Source organism: Lodderomyces elongisporus, chromosome 1 (assembly GCF_030384665.1).
Source record: "Lodderomyces elongisporus chromosome 1, complete sequence".
In the NCBI taxonomy this organism is placed as follows: domain Eukaryota; kingdom Fungi; phylum Ascomycota; class Pichiomycetes; order Serinales; family Debaryomycetaceae; genus Lodderomyces; species Lodderomyces elongisporus.
Window position 1 is genome coordinate 1,250,889 of NC_083673.1, and position 25,648 is coordinate 1,276,536.

The 25,648-nt window shown below is 37.3% G+C and overlaps 10 protein-coding genes across 10 annotated transcripts; 6 read left to right on the top strand and 4 right to left on the bottom strand. All coding sequences in view use genetic code 12, as the record gives it.

The window, feature by feature from the left end:
* Positions 1 to 246: 246 nt before the first annotated feature.
* Positions 247 to 3,246, bottom strand: NTC1 (Cytosolic neutral trehalase; the record flags this gene model as incomplete). Its single annotated transcript, XM_001527895.2, has 1 exon — positions 247 to 3,246. The coding sequence occupies one exon, from the start codon at positions 3,244 to 3,246 to the stop codon at positions 247 to 249; it is 3,000 nt and encodes a 999-aa protein (XP_001527945.2).
* A 3,309-nt stretch (positions 3,247 to 6,555) lies between these two features.
* Positions 6,556 to 7,569, top strand: MDH1_1 (Malate dehydrogenase, cytoplasmic; the record flags this gene model as incomplete). The annotated part of the gene is made up of 1 exon (XM_001527896.1): positions 6,556 to 7,569. The coding sequence occupies one exon, from the start codon at positions 6,556 to 6,558 to the stop codon at positions 7,567 to 7,569; it is 1,014 nt and encodes a 337-aa protein (XP_001527946.1).
* A 145-nt stretch (positions 7,570 to 7,714) lies between these two features.
* On the bottom strand, positions 7,715 to 8,239 carry PVL30_000456 (uncharacterized protein; the record flags this gene model as incomplete). Its single annotated transcript, XM_001527897.1, has 1 exon — positions 7,715 to 8,239. The coding sequence occupies one exon, from the start codon at positions 8,237 to 8,239 to the stop codon at positions 7,715 to 7,717; it is 525 nt and encodes a 174-aa protein (XP_001527947.1).
* A 1,117-nt stretch (positions 8,240 to 9,356) lies between these two features.
* CRM1 (Karyopherin transporter) lies at positions 9,357 to 12,596 on the top strand (the record flags this gene model as incomplete). The annotated part of the gene is made up of 1 exon (XM_001527898.2): positions 9,357 to 12,596. One exon carries the CDS (start codon positions 9,357 to 9,359, stop codon positions 12,594 to 12,596), a length of 3,240 nt encoding a protein of 1,079 aa, XP_001527948.2.
* A 966-nt stretch (positions 12,597 to 13,562) lies between these two features.
* On the bottom strand, positions 13,563 to 14,399 carry PVL30_000458 (uncharacterized protein; the record flags this gene model as incomplete). The annotated part of the gene is made up of 1 exon (XM_001527899.1): positions 13,563 to 14,399. One exon carries the CDS (start codon positions 14,397 to 14,399, stop codon positions 13,563 to 13,565), a length of 837 nt encoding a protein of 278 aa, XP_001527949.2.
* Positions 14,400 to 14,937: 538 nt separating this feature from the next.
* MRPL6 (54S ribosomal protein L6 mitochondrial) lies at positions 14,938 to 15,618 on the bottom strand (the record flags this gene model as incomplete). Its single annotated transcript, XM_001527900.1, has 1 exon — positions 14,938 to 15,618. The coding sequence occupies one exon, from the start codon at positions 15,616 to 15,618 to the stop codon at positions 14,938 to 14,940; it is 681 nt and encodes a 226-aa protein (XP_001527950.2).
* A 485-nt stretch (positions 15,619 to 16,103) lies between these two features.
* Positions 16,104 to 16,655, top strand: IMP3 (Small subunit (SSU) processome component; the record flags this gene model as incomplete). Its single annotated transcript, XM_001527901.2, has 1 exon — positions 16,104 to 16,655. The coding sequence occupies one exon, from the start codon at positions 16,104 to 16,106 to the stop codon at positions 16,653 to 16,655; it is 552 nt and encodes a 183-aa protein (XP_001527951.2).
* An 858-nt stretch (positions 16,656 to 17,513) lies between these two features.
* On the top strand, positions 17,514 to 19,997 carry JJJ2 (j-protein (type III); the record flags this gene model as incomplete). The annotated part of the gene is made up of 1 exon (XM_001527902.2): positions 17,514 to 19,997. One exon carries the CDS (start codon positions 17,514 to 17,516, stop codon positions 19,995 to 19,997), a length of 2,484 nt encoding a protein of 827 aa, XP_001527952.2.
* Positions 19,998 to 20,470: 473 nt separating this feature from the next.
* Positions 20,471 to 23,548, top strand: MCD4 (Glycosyl phosphatidyl inositol anchor synthesis; the record flags this gene model as incomplete). Its single annotated transcript, XM_001527903.1, has 1 exon — positions 20,471 to 23,548. The coding sequence occupies one exon, from the start codon at positions 20,471 to 20,473 to the stop codon at positions 23,546 to 23,548; it is 3,078 nt and encodes a 1,025-aa protein (XP_001527953.2).
* A 195-nt stretch (positions 23,549 to 23,743) lies between these two features.
* Positions 23,744 to 25,640, top strand: TRP3 (anthranilate synthase / indole-3-glycerol phosphate synthase; the record flags this gene model as incomplete). Its single annotated transcript, XM_001527904.2, has 3 exons — positions 23,744 to 23,747; positions 23,779 to 23,784; positions 23,950 to 25,640. 3 exons carry the CDS (start codon positions 23,744 to 23,746, stop codon positions 25,638 to 25,640), a joined length of 1,701 nt encoding a protein of 566 aa, XP_001527954.2.
* Between the last annotated feature and the right edge of the window lie 8 nt (positions 25,641 to 25,648).

The following is a 25,648-nucleotide window of genomic DNA, read 5'->3' on the forward strand; positions in this document are numbered from 1 at the left end:
TATACATTACTTGAACAGATTAAGGAAAAGTATTCGTCAATGGAATTATAAATTGTAATCAATCTATAAGGTTTATAAATATATAAAAATAAATATATATATATATACGTAAAAGGAAGGAACACAGTGAGATACGACGCAGGAACTGTACAACGAAATGGTGATGAGGAGGTGTAAATAAAAGAAGGAAAAAACTGAAGGAAAAAATTGATGTGCGTTTGTAACTTCACAAAAGACCCTCTCCTCCTATTCGTATCCTTTCCTTTGTGTTGGATGCATGTTTTTAAAAAACACTCTTGGTGGGGTCAATGTTCCCAAAGCACGTTGAGCATAGAGATCCAAAAACGTCAATCCAATCAAGTACGACGCATTAACCCAACCAAAACCTTCAGTGGCGACGCCCTTAAAATCTAACCCTTGGTTACCATACTCAGCATCAACTCTGTGTGGCACAGCTCCTTTTGTGACATTATACTTCTCCACAACGACACCATTGTAGTCAACAAAAGACTTGGTCATCATAAATAGCCAGCGGTAAGCTAATCTTCTTGCTACACCCATATAGCCATAATTTACCAATCCGATCCATGCCAAGATCTGTTGTGGGGCCCATCCAAATGGATAGTCCCATTGACGAGATGGCCTACTTAAACCAACTTCACCTCTAGATTTCAAAGTACCAGCCACCAAACCACCATGTTCTTCAAACTTGGGGATGGAATCATGCACTAATTTAGCAGCTTGCTCATCAGAAGCAAGTTTGGAATATAATGGCCAAAAAGTTGTAGCTGATTCGTAATCTTCCTGTTTCTCTTCATAAACATTGTAGTCATAGTACATCGAGTCCTTTTCATTCCACAAATACTTGTCGACATTTTGCTTCCTTTCTTTGGCCCTCTCGATCCAAATTTCCGAAGAATGCAATTTGCCATCGGTATCTTCCAATTGATCATGGAAAAATGTGCTCAACAAAAATGCAATATCGTTCTCATACTTGTACAACAACGAATTGAGGTCGACTGTAGCCAAATAAGCACATTTACCTTCTAAACGGTACGATGTATCATGTCCAGATTCTCGCACGGCCCTATCATGTAAAAAGTACTCATCCAACTCTGGTTCTTTGATCTCGCCATTGTTGTATTTCTCAATAAACTCAGGCTGTGTAATCTTGTACTTTTCAACATACGGTTTCAATACCGCGTCGAAATGTGAAGCTTCCGTCTCAGGTGGGATTCCTTTACCCTCTGGGTGATAACATGATAGACCCGTCTTCTTGTCGAGTCTAGGTTCACAGCACCATACCGTCTCATACTCCTTGATAGCAGATAACGTTGACCTTCTAAGGAAATCTATAGCATCATTCATAGACTCGGGGCTTACCTCAATGGTCTTGTTAAAGATTCTCAATGCCATATCTGTTAAAAATGGAGGTTGCGACCTTCCCAAATAATACGATCTATTAGCATTCAAGATCTTGCCGTAGTACTTAATCTCATATATAAAATTCTCGCACATACCCCTTGCGAGCTCTAAATGGTCCAAGTTCTGGCCAGGTTTGACATCGGTAAGCAATCCCAAGGTCTCCATGTATGAGTCCCAACCATATAGTTCATTGAAACGACCACCAGGAACAACATATGGCCAACTTGTCGGATTTGCAGGATCCTCGGGGTTCGATTTTGCAGAGAGTGCAAGAAGTCCCGGTTTCTTATTGATCGATTTGATATAATCAGCATCAATCTTCTTTGGTAAATATTGAACATCTAAGTGGATATCTTTCCTTGAGTTTTTAATCTTGTTGAAAAAATCGTATTGATCTTTTCGATCATGTGGAACATAAATTCTGTGACTCTCCTGGTTCTCATGGACGTTACCATCTTCATCGACCCAATGTTCCTTGATCTTTGTGTCCCGTGACATATCGACAATATTCTCTGCAGTAACACTCCTACTTAAACTCTTCCAGAAAGAAGTGGAAATAATTCTCTTCATCCTTGCTACGGGGTTTTCATTTAATCTCGCCTCGTCCAAAACTATTTGGTGTCTACCAAATCTACTGGCTATGGTCAATTCTTGCAACAAGTTGCTCAACATGTATGTTCCACGTACGGATGCCTGTTTATAACCATTGGAGTTGGCGGTACCTAATCTCAACACCTTTGGTCCTGTATCTTCAATTGTGATTTGGCAATTATTGTCTGTATCTTCATTTGCCAATAATTCCTTTATAGTATCTTGGACGTCACTGATGTAGTATTTTTTGGGACGCAACATTGTATCATCCATTGAAGCCCTGCGCAAATTGATGCGGTTGTTCAGTTTGATGGACTCTTGAGAGATATTGTCGCCATGCTCGTAAAGAGGCACGATGGATGGTTTTTTCTTTAATGTGTGCACCGTGTGGTTATCCAAATGTTTGTTGAATTCATCGACTTCTTTGATATTGTCATTGACATGGTCAAACGTCTCTCGTTGAAGTGATGTCATATCGTCCTGAGAGATTCCGGAATTCCTAGGAGTTGCTGTGTCTGGGGATACTTCCCTTATGGGTGGTTGGCGGAATAGTTTCTTTTTCCCAAACAATTCCCGTGCAGCTTCCCCATTATCGTCTACATCGCCCTCGGAAGCTGTATCGTCGTCGTAGTCGTCGTCGTCAACATTATTATCTTTGGAGATTTTCAAACTAAAATTGGCTTTTTTGGTTTGCCTGTTATCCCCACCATGATTAGGATTATCATTCTCATTATCATTATCATTAGCATCAGCATTAATCGATGGAAGTGGGGGTGCCAGTGCCGGTGGTGAAGGGGCTTTTGAAACTGTACCAGAAGAAGGTTCAGATTCTTCTCTAATAGAGCCCGAAACTCCGTTGTATTCGTTTAATTGCTTCAAAAACTCCTTTCTTGATGTTTTAGATTCGAAAGTACTAAATGTTCTAACTCGAGATAATGGTGAGTTTTTGTTGAAAGTCTTTTTCTTGTGGTCGCCATAGTATTTCTCAGCCAAAGCGTACGGGTCATCATCACTAGAGTTTGTAGATGATTGTCTGCGATGCCTATTGGTAATTGATCCTGGGTGGAGTCCGTTATTGTTGGTGGGTGTATAGTCCTCTGCAGCACTTGACTCGGTGTTTCCAGGTGATACAGGAACCGTCTGAATAGTGGACTTGGCGGTTGGTGATAATGGTGATAATGGTGACGATTCGTCGTATGGAGAAGCTGGTTCAACTAACGTCTGCGGCATTTTGTGGGATGTAGAAAAAGAAGAAGAAGAAGAAGAAGACATGTTGTCGAGTATCGTTCTTTCACTGTTAAATGAACTATGTTTAATATTTGATGTTTAGTGTGTAATGTTTGAGTAGATGTTGGTGCAGCTAGTAAAAATAAAATTGTACTGTGTATGTAACTCTTTAAAACAAAGGTAAAGATGGATGGTTTGCAATGATGAAAAAGAAGTACTCTAGACTGGACAAATTAGTTGATATTTATGGGTATGTTTTCAAAAGAACAAGAAAATAAGAAAACAAGAAAAGAGGAAAATAGGAAAAAGAAAAAAAAAAAAGAAATAGAAAATTAAAGGAAAAAGGAAAGGAAAATGTGGTTCTTCAATCTCCAGCAATGCCCCGAAATCTGTAGGTTGTATGACGTCGACTAAGACGGTTTTTGTGTTCACTATCTCCGATATCCTGGACCTTCTCTCTTACTTTGGTTTTGTTTAATTTTTTTAATTTTTTTATATATATATATTTTTTTATATTTTATTTTGGCTTGTAAGTGACCTTCTTCCCAGTAACGGTTCAAGGTTGAAAGTGGTGATGCTGATAATAACAGATAATAATATTGGCTTTCAGAATAAGGTGTGTGTGTGTGTGTGTGTGTGTGTGTGTGTGTGTGTGCAATGGGAGGGGAAAAAGAAAAGATTGAGATAATGGAAAAGATAGCTGAAAAAAGTTATGGGTTATGGATGATGGATTCTGGTCATAAATTATTGACTAAGATGCGTTGGAAAAAAAAGAAGGTTATCTATCCTTATATATACACATACGTATTTACAAATGTATAAATGTGTAGAAACACATTGATGGAGATGATGGATGACTCTAAGGAATGACGACCAAGTTCTATGTTGCACTCGTAATCTACTTAATAGTTTACACTGAAACGCAAACAAGTAAATAGGATAAAATTATTGGACTGGAGACACGGAATTCTACATCCTCATTGCACATAATCAGAGATGGAACAAAAAAAAGTGGGGAAAGAAAGAAAGAAAGAAAGAGAAAAAAGTAGTAGTAGTAGTGGTGGTGGTGGTAGAGGATTAAATGAAAAGATCTACTCGAAAGGATCCGCCACATGCTAGTGAATGTTACATGTTGCCAGCCCCATGTTTGAAATATTTAATTTTCGTTGGATTTGTTTGATTGATTGATCGTCTCGTTTTGTTTTGTTTTGTTTTATTTTGTTTTCTTTTCTTTTAGAACCTGACGTTATTGATTTTCTCTCTCTTTCTCTCTCTCTTTTTTTCTTGTATTTGAAATAGTTGACCAAGTTGCACGGAATTATGTCATAATCTTACCGATAAATGGTGCGACAACCCCGCCGGAAGTATTTTGGTATAGAGAAGAACACCAAAAAGTAACATCAGCTATAACCATTCACAAATATGTTGACAAACATCCAAACACAAAAAAAAAATTTTGGTAGGTTTTGCAATATGTAACTGTTGACAGGTGTCTGAGGTGTGTTGATTACATCGCATAGTAAAGGTTTACCCAATACTTTACTTCATTAATTTTTACTTTACTCCTTTTTTTTGGAGGGCTGTATTCCAAAGCTGAAAAGTCGCATGACTAACAAATTTGCCAAACCCAAAAAAAAAAAAAAAAAAAATGAAACAATTTCCATTTGGTAGCAATGTCTCCACTAATGGAACATGCAAAACTAAAATGGGCGAAATTTTGCATTCTCCTTAACAGGATAGGAGAAGTGAAAGTTGGAAAAACAAAATAAAAATTTACACACTAATATAACTGAAATTAAGAGTACTGCACCGAAATCAACATTATATTGTGGGGAGGGCGAAGGGGGAGAAAGAGGCAGAGGGAAGAAGGAAGAAGGAAGATAAAGGAGGGGATGGATTTACAATCTGTATATAAAGCAAAAGGTCTGTCTTTTTTCTAACAACAACAGAAAAGTTTGTTGTTAGAAAAGAGAATAATAACTCCAACGTTATTCAGACAAACTTATGTTGTTGTCTATAGCTTCTCTTTTTTTTTTGTACATTTATCTGCGTTTTTATCCATTTCTTCTTTTTTTTTTAAATTTTTTTTTGATTGATTGGTTTAGTATCAAATTCTAAGTTCAGCTAACCGCAATTATGATTAATTTCTGAACACAATGTTCAGTGACATAGTAGATGATTAAGGACACGCCAGTGCTATTTATATTTTTCGCTTTTCTTGCCAATTTTGACTATGATGTTGTTGATGTTGTTGTTGTTATTACCGTTGTTTTTGTTTTTTTCTTTTGCAAGGTTTCATTGGTTGCTCTAGAGTAAAGGTTATGAATTCTAGGAAATTCCTCTCCGCTCTTCTTCATCAACACTCTTGCAAGCCCTCCTACTACTCCTCCTTCTCCTTCTCCTTCTCCTCCTCCTCCCCCCCCCCTTCCACCCTGTACTAACTCCCCAGTTTTCAAGTCCCGGAGAATCTTGTGAAATAATTTGTATGGGGACGGCAGTTTCCGGGATATGAAATTGAAAAATAATTGACAACAGAAAAAAAAGAATTATAGAGACAAAAACCATAAAATATAACACACACCTACTCCAAAACTCGATAGTAGAACCAATTGATAATAGAGTTGAGAGTATTAACAATTATTGGTACTTGTTCCAATAATTACAGTAGAGATTATACTTGTTCCCCTTTTAAATATCAACTCTATCCCATTCACTCTTTTACCCTTATACCCTTTTACCCTCACCTTTTACCCTTTGACCCCTTTGACTTTTCATATTATTACATAAGTATTTAGTAATATATCTAAACTAGTATTATATAATCTAATTTTGGTAGCTCGGTACTTTGCCAATACCGTGGATGGATGAATGAAAATATGGGGAAAGTCGAAAGCTTCATACTTTTGTGTAACAATCTTTTTTAAACTACTAACGAAAAAAAATAAAAAAAAAACAAATTAGCAAAACTAAATAAATAATTAAATAAATAACACAGTATAGGATTATCAACCCACACGTTCAACATTTCTCCACGAGATTTGATTAGTAGAAAACAATTGTAATTTATATATAAGTACAGAAAAGTAGCACTCCAATTTTTTTTTTTCAACAACTCTTTTCTTGCCTTCCTTTTCCCTTTCTATTTTTTTTTTTTCAACTTCATAGAAAATTTACAAGAAAATAATTATAAGCTGATACCAATTGATAGCTTATATATTTTTTAAAACTTATTCAAACAAAAGAACTTCACTTCACACATCATCTTTAAAAAAAAAAAGAAAACAGAATTTTAATTTTTTATTCTTTTACACAATGGTTAAAGTAGCAGTCTTAGGTGCCGCAGGTGGTATTGGTCAACCATTATCCTTGTTGGTGAAATTGAACCCAATTGTTGATGAATTGGCATTGTTTGATGTTGTCAATGTGCCAGGTGTTGGTGCTGACTTGGGTCACATCAACTCAAACTCCAAAACCTCTTCACACTTGCCCTCTTCAAAAGAGGACAAGACTGCTTTGGCTGAGGCATTGAAAGGCTCAGACATTGTTATCATCCCAGCAGGTGTCCCAAGAAAACCAGGTATGACCAGAGACGATCTTTTCAACATTAATGCATCCATTTGTCAAGGTTTGGCTGAGGGTATTGCTGAAAATAGCCCAAAGGCCTTTGTCTTGGTGATCTCTAACCCAGTTAACTCTACAGTTCCAATTTTTGCAGAGACATTGAAGAAGAAGGGTGTCTATGACCCAGCAAGATTGTTTGGTGTTACTACCTTGGACATTGTTAGAGCCAACACCTTTATCTCACAATTGTACCCAACTGACACCAAGCCAACTGACTTTGATGTTAGAGTTGTTGGTGGCCACTCTGGTGAGACCATTGTTCCATTGTACTCTCTTGGTAAGACAAAAAAGTACTATGACGAGTTGAATGAAGAGCAAAAGAAGGCTTTGATCCACAGAGTCCAATTTGGTGGTGATGAAGTTGTCCAAGCCAAGAATGGTGCAGGTTCTGCTACTTTGTCAATGGCTTATGCCGGTTACAGATTGGCTGAACGTATTTTGAAGGCTGTTAGTGGTGAATCGGGAATTGTTGAATGTACTTATTTGAATTTGGACTCCAAGATTAAAGGTGCCGAGGAGGCTAAGAAGTTGGTTAGCGGCTTGGACTTTTTCTCCTTGCCAGTGGTTCTTGGTAAAGATGGTATTCAAGAAGTTAAGTATGACATTTTGAATGAAGTCAATGCTGACGAGAAGAAATTGTTGGAGGTTGCCGTTGAGCAATTGAAGGGAAACATCTCCAAAGGTGTTGCATTTGCCAGCAAATAAAAAGTGCCGAATGGGGCCACTAAGCATAGTTGTGAGCACTAACTAATCTCTAAACTTGCGATTTATATCTAGGTTGAATAAACAAACTACTTATTTTATCATGATTTTGTTACTCGAGCTCTTTACACAATGAGTATTTATTTATCTAATTGTTCTCTAGCCCAAAGTTTTTGAGATTAATTGTTTTGATTGAAGGATATTTTGACACTAAAGTTAGAAAAGCCAATTCTACTTTATGAATGTCTATTTCTTCCTTGCAACCTTGTGTTAATTGGTCAAGAAGGCCAGGAAAGTTTAACATTAAAAAGGCCAATTGTTGTTTTGACAAGTAGTATTCACGTTCCAAATGCATCATATCATGCATTTTGTCCACTGTAGTAACAATCGTGTTTAATCGTGATTTATGCAATGCAACAGTATCTTTGAGGTACGTAATTGCAACACGATTGTGACCACACAACAATAAAGTCTGTAATTGAACAAAATTGAAAATCCTCCAATCTGGTTGCATGAGCACCAATATAATGCTAGTAGATTTATGACAAAGATTGGTTTGGAAGAATATTTCAAATTCATCGTGTAAGTTGCGTTCGTCTTGATCCGCAACACTAATATTGATAAACAATGTATCTAACCATCCATAATGAACATGATCAACTATTTGAATCATTTTGTTTTGTTGTTGTTGTTGTTTAAAATTTTGTCTTTTAAATCAAAATTTTTGGTTGCAAAACCAAAGAAAATGTCTGCTTTCATATATATATATAAATGTAATGGGTTTAATTGTATATTAGCAAAAGTAAACTATTTTTACACCAAGGCAAATCTTAATCTTAAAATCATCTTTTGATCACTAAGTGATTGTAATTACATAGATTTCTATCTACAAATTTATTTACAAATATTCATTTATCATCTACAATCATCACCATTTCCTACCATTTTCTTTGCTTTTTTTGTTGAGGAATGAAAAATATAGGGAGGGAAGCGTAAGATAGGGAAATGCTGTTCTTAGGAAGCCGCTTTACTCTTACCAGTTCTGTGCATAAGTACACTACCTGTCATTTTTTTTTTCTATAGAAGGAGAGATCTCTGCGTCTTCCTCACTTCTTCACTCCTTCTTTCACGCATCCACCCAACTTTTCTGTCAGTCTCGCTCTCCCCCCCCTCTCTCTCTCTCTTTTCATTTATTTTTTTGTTTTTTTCTTTCGGGTTCATTCGATCTTACTCGCACTTTTACACTATTTTAACGCTCATTGATCTTCCTCACGTTCTTCCTCCCTCTAATTAACAGAGAACAAGAAAACAAGAGAGACATAAAATAAGCAACTAAACACAACAGCCTCATTGGTAAAAGGGGAAAAATATATATATTTATATATATTTATATAAAACATTCATTCACCGATACAAGTCTACAGCTATCAAATCTTAGAAAGGTTATTACCAAACTTGCAAACCTAATCAATTCTCAATACATTTAGGTCTATAGTTTTCCTGCCCCCCCTTTTTTTTTTGCCTTTCACATAGTATTATAATTTAAACGCGCATTGGCCATTTAATAACATCTTCCATCCACTGCCATCCACTGCCATCCACTGTCATCCACCGCCATCCACTGCCATCACAACTATTACAACTACTTTTTTCTTATCCAATCGACCCATTTGAAAGGCCTTTAACTTCTACTTTTGTCTGCAAAGCTAGCCAGATCACCAAATTGGTTTCCTCAAACTAAATCGAAATAATTGAAAGAAAAAAAAACATAAAAAAAACATAAAAAAAACATGGAGTCTATCTTGGATTTCTCAACAGATTTGGATATCAACATCTTTGACCAAACCGTAGACACCTTTTACAAAGGTTCGGGTGAAAACCAGAAACAAGCCCAGGCAGTATTGAACAAATTTCAAGAGAACCCTGAATCTTGGAAGTTTGTTGACAATATCTTGTCCAACTCAAACAACTCACAATCGAAATATATCGCTCTTTCGTGCCTAAACAAATTAATCCAGTACAGATGGAAAACAATTCCTGAAGAAGAAAGAATTGGGATTAGAAATTTTGTCGTGAATATGATCATTGCATTGTGCAATGATGAAGCGGAATTTGAAACCCAAAGAGCACTCATAAACAAAATCGACTTGACTTTGGTGTCGATTTTAAAACAAGAATGGCCACACAATTGGCCAGAATTTATCCCCGAGATTGTGGCAAGTTCTAGATCATCGTTCAATGTATGCGAGAACAATATGATTATTTTAAAATTGCTTAGTGAAGAAGTGTTTGACTATAGCCAAGATCAATTAACCCAAGCCAAAGCCCAGCTGTTGAAAACTAGTATGAGAAACGAATTTGAAAAAATCTTCAAATTGTGTTATGAAGTGTTGGACAAGACTACAAAGTCATCTTTGATCATTGCAACATTGAATGCACTTTTGAGGTATATCCAATGGATCCCAGTTGACTACATCTATCAAACAAATTTGTTGGACTTGTTATCGTCCAAGTTCCTTGCACCAGCTGACACCAGAGCAATTGCCTTGAAGTGTTTAACAGAGATTAACACTCTCCCTGGAGCAAATGAAAAGACCTTGTTGTACTTTAAAAATGCAATGGACCAAATTTACACAATTGTGCCATTGACCTCGAACTTGAAAGAAAGTTATAAAGTTGCTTCTTCAGCAGACCAATCATTTTTGCAAGATTTGGCAATGTTTTTATGCACCTACTTGAGCAACCATTTGGCAATTTTAGAGAAGCATGATGAAGCCAAAGAGTTGTTGCAAAATGCTCTCTTTTATTTGCTTCAATTGTCAAGAATTGAGGAAAGAGAATTGTTCAAGACATGTTTGGATTTCTGGCAAGTATTTGTTCACCAGCTTTTCCAAGAAACGAGGGAGTTGCCAAATAATGAGCTTAGTCCGATGATGCAATTGACTTATGGAAGCTCATTGAGACCCGGTACTTCGGGTGGTGCACCAGATCCAGCGCTTTTGGCCAAATTCCCTTTGAGACAACATCAATACGCTGAGGTTTTGTCCAAATTGAGACTCGTCATTATCGAAAACATGGCAAGACCCGAAGAAGTGTTGATTGTTGAAAACGATGAAGGTGAAATTGTACGTGAATTTGTTAAGGAAAGTGATACTATTCAATTGTACAAGTCCATGAGAGAAGTGTTGGTTTATTTGACGCACTTGAATGTCATTGATACCGAACAAATTATGATTGAGAAGTTGGCTCGTCAAATCGATGAATCAGAATGGTCGTGGCAAAATATCAACACCTTGTGTTGGGCCATTGGCTCGATATCAGGGGCAATGAATGAGGATATGGAAAAGAGATTCTTGGTCAATGTCATTAAGGATTTGTTATCACTTACCGAAATGAAGAGAGGTAAAGATAACAAGGCTGTTGTTGCGTCAAACATCATGTATATTGTTGGTCAATACCCCAGATTTTTAAAAGCTCATTGGAAATTTCTCAAAACTGTTGTAAACAAATTATTTGAATTTATGCACGAGACGCACGAAGGTGTTCAGGATATGGCTTGTGACACATTTATCAAGATTACAAACAAGTGTAAGAAGCACTTTGTTGTTACCCAACAAGCTGAGAGGGAACCATTTATTAATGAGATTATCAGAGAAATTCAATCAATCACTGAAGACTTGCAGCCACAACAGGTACACACTTTTTACGAGGCATGTGGTATCATTGTTAGCGCACAAAATGACAAGGCTGCGAGAGAGAAATTGTTGAGTGATTTGATGGCGTTGCCAAACATGGCATGGTCAGCGATTATCCAGCAAGCTGGTCAAGATCCCACATTGTTAACAAACACGGAAACTGTCAAGATTATTGCCAATATTATCAAGACCAACGTTGCTGTTTGTAAGGCTTTGGGACCTGCATTTTATTCCCAGTTGGGTGGATTGTATGTTGACATGTTGTCGCTTTATAAGGCTGTCTCGTCCATGATATCCGATGCAGTAGCAAAAGATGGAATAATTGCAACAAAGACACCAAAGGTTAGAGGTTTGCGTACCATAAAGAAGGAGATCTTGAAGATGATTGAAACTTATATTAATCAAGCTGATAATTTGGAAGAGATTGTACGAGATTTAACTCAACCATTGTTTGGCGCTGTATTGGATGACTATAGTTCTAATGTTCCTGATGCAAGAGATGCCGAAGTATTGAGATGTTTAACTGCATTGACAGCCAAAGTGGGACATATGATTCCCGATGGCGTTGTTTTGATTTTGCAGAGTGTGTTTGAGTGTACCTTGGACATGATCAAGAATGATTTTGTCGAGTATCCCGAACACAGAGTCGAGTTTTACAAACTTTTGAAAGAGATCAATGCACGGTCATTCCAAGGTTTATTACAATTATCAGGTGATGCATTCCAATCTTTGATCAATGCTGCATTGTGGGCATTCAAGCACAACAATAGAGAAGTCGAAGACAATGGTTTATCTTTGACACTAGATTTGATCGAGAATGTTGAACAGCTTGGTGATACACCATTTACAAAGGCATTTTACGAGAACTTTTATTTCCAGATTTTGTCAGACACATTTTATGTCTTTACCCAACCTGACCACAAAGCAGGATTTAGGTACCAAGCACAACTCTTGGCACAGTTGATCCATGTTGTGCAAGATGGTGTGATAAAGTACCCCTTGTACACCCCAGATCAAGCACCCCAAGGAACGTCCAACTCCGATTTCCTTAAACAATACCTTTCGCAATTACTCTCTAGTGCATTTGATAACTTGCAGCCAGACCAGTTGACCAGTTTCCTTAAGGTCTTGACTTCAAACTACAACGACTTGAACAAGTTCAAAGCTACATTGAGAGACTTCCTTGTGCAATTGAAGCAATTTGGTGGTGATCCAACCGATTACTTGTTTGCCGAGGACAAGGAGCTCGAGAAGTTGGAGAGCGCGAAGAAACAAAGAGAACAAGATTTACAAGTTGGTGGGTTGATTAGGCCTTCTGAGATGGATGATGATTAGAATCGACTTTTGGTGGAGAGATGGTGGTGTTGACTCAGTTGTTGCTTCTGCTACTACCGCCACTACCGCTAAATCACTATATTTGTAGACTACAGTGTATAGGCTAGATTATATTAAAAACAAGATAAAGAAATAGAAAAGAAATGGAAAAAAAATGGAAAAAAAAAATTAATTAAAAAAAAAACAACAACAACTAGCAAACACGTATAATTGAGGAGAGTGAAAACTGCAACGGTTTTTATTTGTTGTTTTGTGATTGGTAGCGCCAGAAACATACATTTTCTTTTTATTTTTTTTTTCTTTCTTCGTGTGTAGAATCAAAAATTTTACTCAACGACTGAAGCCCCCAAAAAAAAACAAATTACATAAACTTCAATTTTTGTCTTTTTTTTTTCTTTTCTTCTCTTCTCTTTTTCCTTTCCTTTCTCCTTTTTTTCCCTCTTCATCGCCAGGAGATCAATTCCAACGAACATGGTTCTTGCCTTTTCCCAGAACCATCCGGGAATTGTCTCCCGTTAGTCAAATGGTGTATCAATTATCTAATTTTTGGAATATTTATCATTTAGTTTTGATTTTTTTTTTTTTGCTTTTTAAGCACATTTTTTTGGGGTCAACAAGTTAGGTGATTTGTAACTTGAAAAAAATGTGGTTCTCGAGCAAACTCTTATTAGGTTTTTTTTTTATTTGTACTTTTTTCCTGTGATGTGAGATTAGATGCAACTAATGTCAGAGACTGGATGAAGTATACATCTTATTTGTCGATTGCTACAAGGCATAAGGTTTGATGTATAAGGCACATCATTGTTGAAATGATAAGACTGTTTATCCTACATTGCTCAAAAAACTTTTTTTTGTTTAATGCCACTCCATATTTATTCGCAGTACATATCTATTTACAGCCTTACGAAAACAATTTCACCAAACTCCTTCATCAAAAAGGAAAATTTCACCTTCCTATCGATTCTTTTATGATAATACTTGGAACCGCCTCTTTCCGTATAACTTGAGGGCATCCGAAATTCTCACTATACTCTTGTTTGGACCTGGTATATTGCCTTTGACGATCAAAAGACCTGCATCGCCATCGACATGTAGCACTTCTTTGTTGAACTCAGTTCTGTTGTCGCATCCCATTCTACCCGGCATCTTTTTCCCTGGTAAAACTCTACCTGGATTCTGGTTACCACCCATGGAACCTGGTGTTCTATGCGCTTTAGAAACACCGTGTGTTGCGTTGTTACCAGCAAAGTTCCAACGTTTCATAACACCGGCAAAACCTTTACCTTTGGTAATACCTTTGATATCCACCATTTGTCCCACTGAGAAGTAGTCAGCCTTCAACTCAGTTCCAACGGGAATTAAATTGTTTGTGTCAAGAACTCTAAATTCCCCAAACTTGTGTTTTGGCGAAACTCCTGCTTCTTCAAACATTTTAAGTTCTGCTTCTCTTGGATAATTCTTTAATTTGTCAATAGTTCCAATGATGTTCGCATCGTATCCGTGTTGATCTCGTGTTTTTTGTCCAATCACTTCACAGGAGTCAATCTCAATTACAGTTGCAGCAAATTGCTCACCTTTAGGAGTAAACCATGTAATCATACCTCTTTTGATACCAAACAAGCCTGGTCGGGAAAGAAGCTGTTTCCTTTCATTACCTTGTTCAACAGTATGTTGTTTGATAGATGGTGCCGTTTTGATGGATGTGACTGCGTGAATCGATGTGATTTGAGCAGCCGTTCTCACCGACTGCTGAAATGCCGGAAGCACGTTATTATGTAGCCTCAACAGTGAAATACCAAACATGGGTCTAATACTATGTAGTAGTAATCGGTTTTGGTTTTGGTATTGTTATTGGTATTGGTCGTAATGACTGTGTTGGTTTAATCGTCAGCCAATAGAATTGAAAAAAAAATGACAAAAAAAAAGAAAAGACTGCCTTGTTTTCGTACTAAGCTTAAGCTTTTCAAGTTGAATTTGAAGATATTTGTCAAACTGATTTTAGTCGTGAGAACAGAGGAAGAAGGAAGCGAGAAAAAAAAAAAAAACAGAAAAAAAAAAAACAGAAACAGCAGAAACAGCAGAAGAGAAATTTAGTATTATTATTATTTTTTTTTGTGTGTGTTTTGGCACACACACCTCAAGATATAGAATGGTACAGCCAAAAGTAGGACTACTATTACTGCTCAGAAAGGACCAAATGGCTGCTACGATACATCTTCTTCTTTGTCTTTTTCTTTTTTGTTTTTTTTTTTTTGCAACTGTAAGTTTATGTCGATATCGTTTCTTTGTATATACATGTCAATCTCTCTATCCAAGTCCAACTGACTACCAAGATCACCATTTATTTAAGTTTCTTTTCCTTTAGCACAATGGTCTCATTGTCCACAAAAATACCTTTACCCTTGTATGGCTCTGGTTTCTTATATTCTCTAATAACTGCGGCAAATAACTTCACTTGTTGCTTATCGCATCCTTCAATCACCAACCTGGCTGGGTTAGGAGTGCTGACTTTCAATCCTGCGGGAACTTTAATCTTTGGTGTGTATGGAAAACCCAATTTTAGGGCCACAATATCTTCACCCTTTTCATTTTTTTCCAAAATGGCTCTGTAACCAGTACCAACAAATTTGACAATAGACAAATGACCCTCTGTGGTACCAGTTACAGCATTCTGAAGTAACGCACGCATAGTGCCCCATAATGATCTCTGTGTTTTGTCTTTGGTCCTTTTCACTCTCACTGAAATGCTGTTAGGATCCTTTGGGTCTGGTCGTACGAGAAGGAAATCGGGAATGGCGGTTTTGATTGAGCCTAATGGACCTTGTACGACAACTTGTCTATCCAAATTGTACACTTCGTTTCTCTTTGTGAATTTCTTACAAAATTCAATTGGGATCGACTCAACAGACATGCTGACTCCATTTGCTAGCTTAATAGGTCTTTCACCAATGTATGATAAACATTTAGCTGTAGATGAAAACAGACGAGCATGAACCCGCCCTATACTTTTCAATACATTCATTATTGATCTTGGGTGTAGGAAACTTAAGGATAAAGTGTTGCGTTTCAGATATTGTGTGTATGTTTTCCTTTTTTTTAAAAAAAAAAAAATTGTGATGTGCAAAAACGGTTGAGGTTTGACTATGCTCTGTTTGGAAAATTTGTTAACCACCAAAATTCCAAACTCGAATTTGGTGCAAATTATTCAACAGAGACTCAAATGAAGGAAAGGAAAAGGTAATTAAAAAAAAAAAGAACAACAAAAAAAAAATTAACAGTGAAGGAGCCTTAAAAAAAACACACACAAATACACACACACAAATTTAAATTCAGATACAAATACAAATGTGTGCTACCAGTATTGTTTTTCTCATACATAACGTTTAATTTCTTTAACCTCATCTCCTTCAAAAGATAATTTCCCTTTTCCACCAAGCATAATCTAAAGCATCATACACCACACCTTTTACGACTACAACACCTTATACCACACCTTATACAACAAAAATGGTTAGAGCGTTGAAACATCATGAGCAAAAACTCCTTAAAAAGGTCGACTTCTTAGAGTGGAAGCAAGACCAAGGGCATCGAGATACTCAGGTGATGCGAACATACCATATTCAAAATAGAGAAGATTATCACAAGTACAACAAGATCTGTGGTGATGTGCGAAAGCTTGCCAACAAGTTATCCTTGCTCAAAGCTACAGACCCATTCCGCATCAAGCATGAACAATTATTACTAGAAAAACTATACAATATGGGGGTGTTGGCTACCAAATCGAAAATAAGTGACCTTGAAAATAAAATTACCGTGAGCGCATTTTGTCGAAGGCGGATTGGTGTTGTGATGTGTCGACTCAAGATGGCCGAGACATTAACCGACGCAGTGAAGTTTGTTGAACAGGGACATGTAAGAGTAGGGCCCAATGTGATTACAGACCCTGCGTATTTAGTGACAAGGAATTTGGAAGATTACTTGACATGGGTTGATAATTCAAAGATCAAACGCAATTTGCTCAAGTATAGAAATAAGATTGATGATTACGAATTATCATGATCTAAATTTGTTTCTGTACATAAAGCAAGACTAGAGTTGCATAGAGTTTGGTAAAAAGATGAAAAAGAAGAGAAGAAACTTGAAACAAAGAAACACAACAACAAAACTTGAATTATTATAGTGTTTGACTTTTATAGATCAGAATTGAAAAAAATTGAACAAGATTGAACAAAACAAATAGAAAGAAGACAAATCAAGGCATGTTAAAGAAAAAGGGGAAAAAAGACCGTCGTATTATCATACTGTTGTTGCCAATAATCCACTAAATCACCAATCTAAAGATTTTTCTCTTTTCAACTCTCCCCTCTCATTTTCAACCTGTTCCTCTCTTCCTTTCCACTTCTTCACAATGGAAGTTATCAAATCTTATATTACTAAAATATAGAATCTCGGGTCAATGGGCTTCTATAAAGGATAACATTAAGACTCTGTCACAAAGCATGACGACACCTTTTCTTATATGTTTTCTTTTTTTCTTTTTCTTTTTCTTTTTCAATTCTGTATATGTGTTATTTTTTAAAAAAAAAATTCCTTAAATTTTTTGCTTCCTATAGGAATCAAAAACATAGAGGTTCGCGTTTTATTGTTCTAAAAGATAATGACAAAGAGAGATCCACTCTTGCAAATAGATTTAAGTATCTCTAGTTACTGACCTAGAGGTACTACACAGCATATTCGGAGCGGTTACTAACTCATCATTTTTTAAAAAACAATCATAGTGGAGAGTCTATTTTTCTTTTCATTTATAATTTACTCGATTTGCTCTTTTGCAAAGCAGTATTGCAAATAAGTGACAAGAGATTAAAAAAACAAAAGACCGTGTGCAAGATCTACAAATATCATTCGTTCTGATAGATCATGTCTATGCCAAGTCTTACTCATTATCAATCTTTAGGAGTTTCCCCTGCGACTTCCTTTGATGAAATCAAAAAGGCTTACAAGAAGTTATCTTTGAAATATCATCCCGACAAAACGCCATTGCAAGCTCACCACGAAAAGTTTAAAGAAATAACCACTGCTTACGAAATCATCAGGGCCCATCATGAAAACAAAGTTTCTAATAATTACCAAGAAACATCTTCTACAGCTTCCTCTACAACAAACTATCACGCCTCATCTCAATATTATAGCTATACAAGTACAAAAAACTATGCCTCTAGTGGCGAGTCTCATAGCAGACATTGGGAACAGGGCTCGTCCACTTCTGGTAGTGCTCGAGGGAACCCTTACACAACAGGCCAGCATCAACAATGGTCGCAATCTCAATCGCAATCCTCATCCACATATAGCTATTACCATTTTTTCCAAAAGTCACAGGAACAAAAAAGACAAGCAGCCAAAGCTGCTGCTGCACAAGCGGAGCGTTTACAACAGGAAATGTATGAACGAGTTCAGGCAGAGGCAAAATTAAGAAAAAAGGAATCGCAAAGACAAAAGCAAAAGCAAAAGCAAAAGGATGAAGGAATGGCTAAGAAGACTGATGAGCTGCAGAAAACACAGGGCAAGACCTCGCAAACAAGAAAGGAATCTTTACTGCGACAAGATCAAAATGGTTCAGAGGGCACTAGGTCGAGTAACAAGAAACCAAATATGCCAGATTTAGAACCAGAAACTGACTCTTTGTCATCGTCTTCCTCAGAACCAGATCCAGCTCCAGCTCTAGCACGAGATGTACCTTCAGAAACAAATCCAGATAAAGACTGTGATAATGGATATAATGCAGCAAAGGAAGCAAGGAGAAGCAAAATAGAAGCGGCAGAAATTGCAAATGAGTTTTTGAGACGAGCGCATGGTTTGTATAGTGAAGATCCGGAAAATTTACAGCAACATTCAAACAAGAGAGATTTTAGTTCTGGAAGTGAGGACAAGTTCAAAAGAAAGCAACAAAAAGTTGAAAAAAACGCAAAACGAGGAATTCGTCAAGAAACGAAGCAACTGCCGTCGGCTCTGCATAAAAGTAGAAAAAACTTTGATCGTTTAGATGATCAAAAGTTTCCCATTCTTGAAACACCAAACCATTTCGTTGAAGACAATGAAGCACAAGGGAACATGGAGCTAGACGCGGATGTAGATGCAGACTTACATGGGGATGTGGTTGTGGTTGTGGATGTGGATGTGGATGTGAGTCGGGATAAAGAAAATATCGTGCCATTGAATTCTCACTTTGAATCAGGGTATAAATTAAATGAAACTGGTAAAATCAACAAGTTGAGTCAGGGTGACGATATTCCGGAAACAACTCGAATCGACTTGACTAATTTATCGGATGATTCGCATGATGAGTATGTCCCGTTCAATGTTAAAACTCGACAACCACCACCTAGGGCTAGTGCGGTTTCGACATCACGAAAGCCCATAGACCAGAGCAAGACTTCGTCTAAGCTCCAGCCGCCTAAACTGATTCTGCCTCTGCCTCTGCCTCTGCCGCTGCTACTGCCACTGCAGCTGCTGCAACTGTATCGTCAAACCCAACCTAATCAACATCCTCAAATCTCTCCCTTGTCGAAACCTGCCAAGTCACCCTCTATGCTGGCACACAAGCGGCAAAAATTCACTGTTTCCGATACTCCCTCTGCTTTTGATATGGAAAATCTTGGTGAAAACTTAGGCCGAGAATTTGAAGATGTGGATATACACGAATTGCGCGAATCCTTGCCAATTGAGCGGGACCATGATAAAGGTGAAGGACACAACAATAATAACAATAATAACAATAACAATTACATGAACGACGACGACGATCACGATCACGATAATATTAACGACATTGGCCGTCGAAAAGTACACAATAAAGTGAACGCTCATAGAAAATTACAACCACTGGAGATAGAATTTGTTTATAGCAATGGAAGATCTCAGCCAGAAACATTGTCAACCCCAATAAACAAAACCACTGTTCGTGGTCACACTCCTGTTTCCCCAGGGACTAAGAGGCAAAAATTGAACGAGCTAGACTTACATGCATCGCCTGAGGTCCAAAATTTGATGGCTCCAAAACCGCCAATGGCCAACTTCGATCCTACTACAATAACCAAAAGCAAATGGCAGCGATACGTAGCCTCGATGCTTGATTATCAAAGATCTTTTTTGGCATATAAGCAATTGATTGTTCAGTACCAATACGAAAGGACGGGAAAAGATGCACAGTTTTTTGAACTTATCAATGACATTTCCTCTGGTTTAACTAATTTGAATACTTATAACATGTGCATAAGACAAGATTTGGAAGTTATGCAACAATATGAGACTGCTTTACGAGTGTTTCTGCAAACCATGAACCTCTACGCTCAGAACTGTCATTGGATTGGAATATACAAAAAGAATGATCTCAACTGGACTTGAGCATGCATTCAATTTCAATGTAATTTTTTTTTGCATATTGGTAAGTACATATATATATTCATAATTTGAAAGAGCTAAGCTCCGAAATTTATTCAGTATTTTCTCTGTAACCATCGTTGATACTCAAAACGTTCATTCCACCTTGTTTTCACATTGACACGTAAATCTTTTTTTAATCGTAAGAAGAAAAAGAAGCCGCGGTTTTGTTGTTTTTTTTTTTCAAATTCTTTTTTTAGATACCTTGTTGGTTCATGGTAGCATTGTTTGCTACACGCGTTTTACAACAACAGGTTCTTCAAGAATACAATATTCGAAATCAAAGGACAATCGATTATTAAGTACACTTGTCGAATCAGGAATTAGCACGTTAACAACTTTGTCCTATTGCAGCAGATTTTGCATTGTTGTTTTCATCAAACATCTCCTCTCACTTTTTACCTTGGATTAAGTAAACAAAAAAAAAGAAAAAAAAAATGGACAGAAACAGGTGGTTGTTAATCACTGTTGGAGTTTTGTTTCACTTTTTTTACTTATGGTCAATCTTTGATATCTACTTTGTGCTGCCGTTGGTGCACGGAATGGACCACCACGTCTCTACTTATGATCCACCAGCTAAACGACTATTTCTTATTGTTGGAGACGGTTTAAGGGCTGATAAGACTTTCCAGGAATTGAGGCACCCTAGAACTGGAGAAACCAAGTATTTGGCACCATATTTGAGAAGTTTGGCATTGAACAATGGGACTTGGGGCATTTCAAAGACACGTATGCCAACAGAATCTCGCCCAGGTCACGTTGCCATGATTGCTGGTTTTTACGAAGACGTCTCCGCGGTAACTAAAGGATGGAAAGAGAACCCTGTGAACTTCGATTCATTCTTTAATCAATCTAAGCACACTTATTCCTTTGGAAGTCCCGACATTTTGCCAATGTTTGCGTATGGAGATGGCGTTGTTCCAGGGCGGATAGATGTTTGTATGTATGGTCACGAGTTTGAAGATTTCACACAGAGCTCGATTGAACTTGATTCATTTGTATTTAAGCATTTCGATGATTTGTTGCAAAATTCAACTACAAATGCAACTCTACACGATGAATTGCACCAAGATGGGAATGTCTTTTTCTTGCATTTACTTGGTCCTGATACCGCGGGTCATGCTTATCGTCCATACTCAGCAGAATACTATGAGAACATTGAGTACATTGATACCATGTTGGAGAAAGTTGTTCCACAAATAAATGAGTTTTTTGGTGATGACCGCACTGCATTCGTATTTACAGCTGACCATGGAATGTCCGATTTTGGGTCACATGGAGATGGACACCCAGATAATACCAGAACTCCCTTGATTGCTTGGGGTGCTGGAATCAAGAAGCCTGTTCATTTGAATGGCTTAAAGAATGTTGAGGAACAATTGCGTCGTCAAGATCCAGTAAACAGTGGATTTGAAGAGACTTATTTTGATACCTGGAGATTAAACCATTTGGTAAGAAATGATGTTAACCAAGCCGATATTGCATCGCTTATGGCGTATTTGATTGGTGCAAACTATCCTGCAAACTCTGTTGGAGAATTGCCCCTCGGGTACGTTGATGCAGATGCCAAAACTAAATCTTTAGCTCTTTATGCCAATGCATTGGCTATTGTTGAGCAATACATTGTTAAGGAGCGTGAGGTTCGCGAACATCAATACAATTTTAAAGGTTTTGAGCCATTTGAGGAAAAAACAATTCAGGAATACCAAAAGGAAATTGAAAGCTTGATTGAACTTTTACTGAGCAATGGTGCAAATGCGAATAAAAGAGGAGGAGAAGGAGGAGAAGAAGAAGAAGAAGAACAAGGTAAAGGTGAATACGAAGAACTTGAAAAACTAACAATTGAAACGATCGAGGAATTGATGAAAAAAGCGCTTCTTGGTCTCAATTACCTAACCACATACAACTGGGCGCTACTCAAGACCATTGTAACATTTGGATTTGTTGGATGGATCATTTTCTCATTTATGTTGTTTTTAAAATTATTTATTTTAGACCAGCATTTGCAAATTGAAGGTAAAAAGAGTAAAAAAATTGGGAACGAAAAGGAAGAGAAAGAGAGAAGAACTGAAATTAAAGAAAATAAAGAAACTAAAGAAACTAATAGTTATAATAAGACCAGAAGAATGGACAACCCAGTGCCCTTGATGGGATTCTTTATCGTACTTGGGACTTCAATGGCTTACTTGTTATTCTATCAAGATTCTCCAATCAACTACTATTTTTACACTATTTTCCCATTATATTTCTGGTACACAATAATTAATGAACGTCGAGTTCTCTACCAAGGTATCAACGAGATGTTTCATGGTGTGTCTTTATCAACCAAATTTATGATCTTTACCTGTTTCATTGGCATGTATGAAGGTATCACATACGGATTTTTTGAGCGTGTGATGTTTTCAATCATCTTTTGTATCATTGGCATATACCCAGTATTTGTTCTGAAATCGGAAAAAATATCAGGCTTGATGAAGTCTCTTTGGTTTTTGACGTGCTTATTTATGTGCACATTCACCAATCTTGACCCTGTTAAAGTGGAAAACTTATTATTGATTGACTTGGGTGGTATTATCTCACTCGGTATTGCAATTTTGGGATTCAAATCGATCTTGCGAAAAATCTACTTAAATTCGCAGCAAAAAGCTTTGATCTTGGGCCAAATTATTGCTATTCCAATCATGTTATACGCCACAAACGTCTCGGTTTCATCTTTACAAGCCAGGAACGGATTGCCATTGCACTCGCAAATAATAGGATGGATTACATTTATTTCAACCTTGGTAATACTCCCACTCTTACACCTGCGTTTCCCTTCAAAGAACTATAGAGTTAGAATGTTGATAATATTCCTCACATTTGTTCCAACATTTATCATTTTCACCATATCCTTCGAACTCTTGTTTTACGTTGGGTTCTCGTTGACCTTGCTTCAGTGGCTCACAATTGAAGAGTTGCTCAAAATCCCTCATAAAGAATTGGTCTTGGCACGCGAACAAACAGGATCGTTACCAAAAGGATACTGGCTTCAAATTATACGGATAGCCATTATTGGTTTTTTCTTTCTCCAGGTTGCATTTTTTGGTACAGGAAACATTGCCTCAATCTCGACGTTCTCTTTAGACTCGGTTTACAGGTTGATCCCGATATTTGATCCATTTGCGATGGGGGCATTGCTAATGATCAAGCTTTTGGTTCCGTATGCTTTGCTCTCTACATGTTTGGGCGTCATGAACCACCAATTGGAAATTAAAAAGTTTACAATCTCAACTTTGATTATCTCCACGAGCGACTTTTTGTCGTTGAATTTCTTTTTCTTGGTGAGGACGGAAGGTTCTTGGTTAGACATTGGAGTTTCAATCTCAAACTACTGCTTGGCTATGCTTTCCTCGCTATTTATGTTGGTATTAGAGTTTATTAGTTCGGCATTATTAAGCGGAGTTGAATACGAGACTGATTCAACCAATATGTTGAATTACGAACCCATCAGTGCCCGTATAAGAAATAAGAAATAAGAAGTAAGAGGTACGAATTCTGAAATAAGGAAGAGGCAAAAGATTTTTATTGAAAACAAAATCAAGATTGAAAAACAAAAAAAAATTCATAGATTCAAAAGTTTTATAATTAGAGTTAAAAACACGTTTAAATAGAGAAAATAAACCAAAAGCAATAAAATACAATACATATTATTTTCCTCGATGTTTGTAAAGATGTGTGTAGAATACTTTTTACATCAACTGTAGAGATCTTGGTAAGTTTGATTCTCTTCGTTCTATGGGCACTATGAGTAGCCGACGATGACTCAACTACTGGAAACAGAGAAAAAAAAAATAAAATTTAAATGCGGGATCAGTTTGAATTGAAAAAAAAATAATATTATGGTCCAAAAGTTGTAATGATGAAATGCTTACATTAGTTCTCAACCACAACCAAGACGAGTCAATGACAACAATCTCGACAAAAAATACAACCAAAGCGTCAACTGCAAATGCATCCGCAACTGCAGCTGTTGCTGGTAATGCTATAGTGGGGACATCGGCGATCAAGAGACATGTGCTTATGATTGATAACTACGATTCATTCACCTGGAACTTGTACCAGTACCTTCACCAGTCGCCAAGGTGTGGAAAAGTTGATGTTTACAGAAATGATAAGATCGATATTGCAACCATTGAAAACAAAATCAAGCCAGATATCATATTCATTTCACCTGGTCCCGGCCATCCTGTTACGGATTCTGGTATTTCCAGTGATGTCATTAGACATTTTAAAGGTAAATTACCCATTTTTGGTGTTTGTATGGGTCAAGAGTGTATCTTCCATGTCTTTGGAGGTGATGTTTCCTATGCCGGAGAGATTGTTCACGGAAAAACCACCACCATTAAGCACGACAGCAAGGGAATGTTTGAGGATATACCACAGTCTGTAGCGGTAACAAGGTACCATTCTCTTGCAGGAAGCGAAAAGACTTTGCCAGAGTGCTTGGAAGTAACAGCAGTTACTGAAACAAAACCTGATGTGATTATGGGAGTCAGACACAAGAAGTATACTATAGAAGGTGTGCAGTTCCACCCTGAATCTATTTTAACAGAATCTGGCCAGCTTATGATTGACAATCTATTGGGCATCTTTGGCGGCACCTGGGAAGAAAACGAGGCATATAGAATGCAAGCAAAAAAGACTCGATCTGCTAATAATTTTACCAAGGGCGAGAACATTTTAAAAACAATATATGATAAGAGACAGGAAGATTATAAAGTAATTGAGAATTTGCCTGGCCGTTCTTTCCAAAATTTGGAAATAGCCTTGTCCCTCGGAGCAGCTCCGCCAGTCATAAATTTCTACGAACGTTTAAAGTACACACAAGATGCTCTTAAGCAAACGGTGATTCTACTGGAGTTCAAGAGAGCCAGTCCTTCTAAAGGCGATATTAATGTGAGTGCGCATGCTGGCTCTCAAGCATTGACGTATGCTATAAATGGTTGCTCAACAATTTCGGTATTAACCGAACCTAATTGGTTCAAAGGATCTTTAGAAGACTTGTCTTTGATTCGACAAATTATAGATGGACCAAAAACAAAAACCATAGAGAATTACAAGAGACCTGCAGTTTTGAGAAAAGAGTTTATTTTCAGCAAGTACCAGATCTTAGAGGCTCGATTAGCCGGTGCCGATACTGTACTACTCATTGTAAAAATGCTCAACAATCAAGAGTTGTTACAAGAATTATACAGTTACTCATTAGAGTTGGACATGATACCACTAGTGGAAGTCAACGATGGTCCAGAATTGGAGCAAGCTTTGAAATTGACGTACAAAGGGTCAACGAACGAGCCGTTGATTATAGGTGTCAACAATCGTAATTTGACGAATTTTGATGTCGATCTCGGCACTACAAGTCTGTTGGTCGAGCATGCCAAGGGAAGTCAGAATGGCCGAGGTGGTGATGTCTTGATTCTTGCGTTGTCAGGAATAACTTCGGTCGACGACGTCAAGAAATATAAATATGAAGATAATGTTGATGGTTTTTTAATTGGTGAGAGTCTCATGAGAGCGGAATCAAAAGGACAAGCAGGTGAGTTTCTTCACCAATTGTGCAATTGTTAGTTAACTGC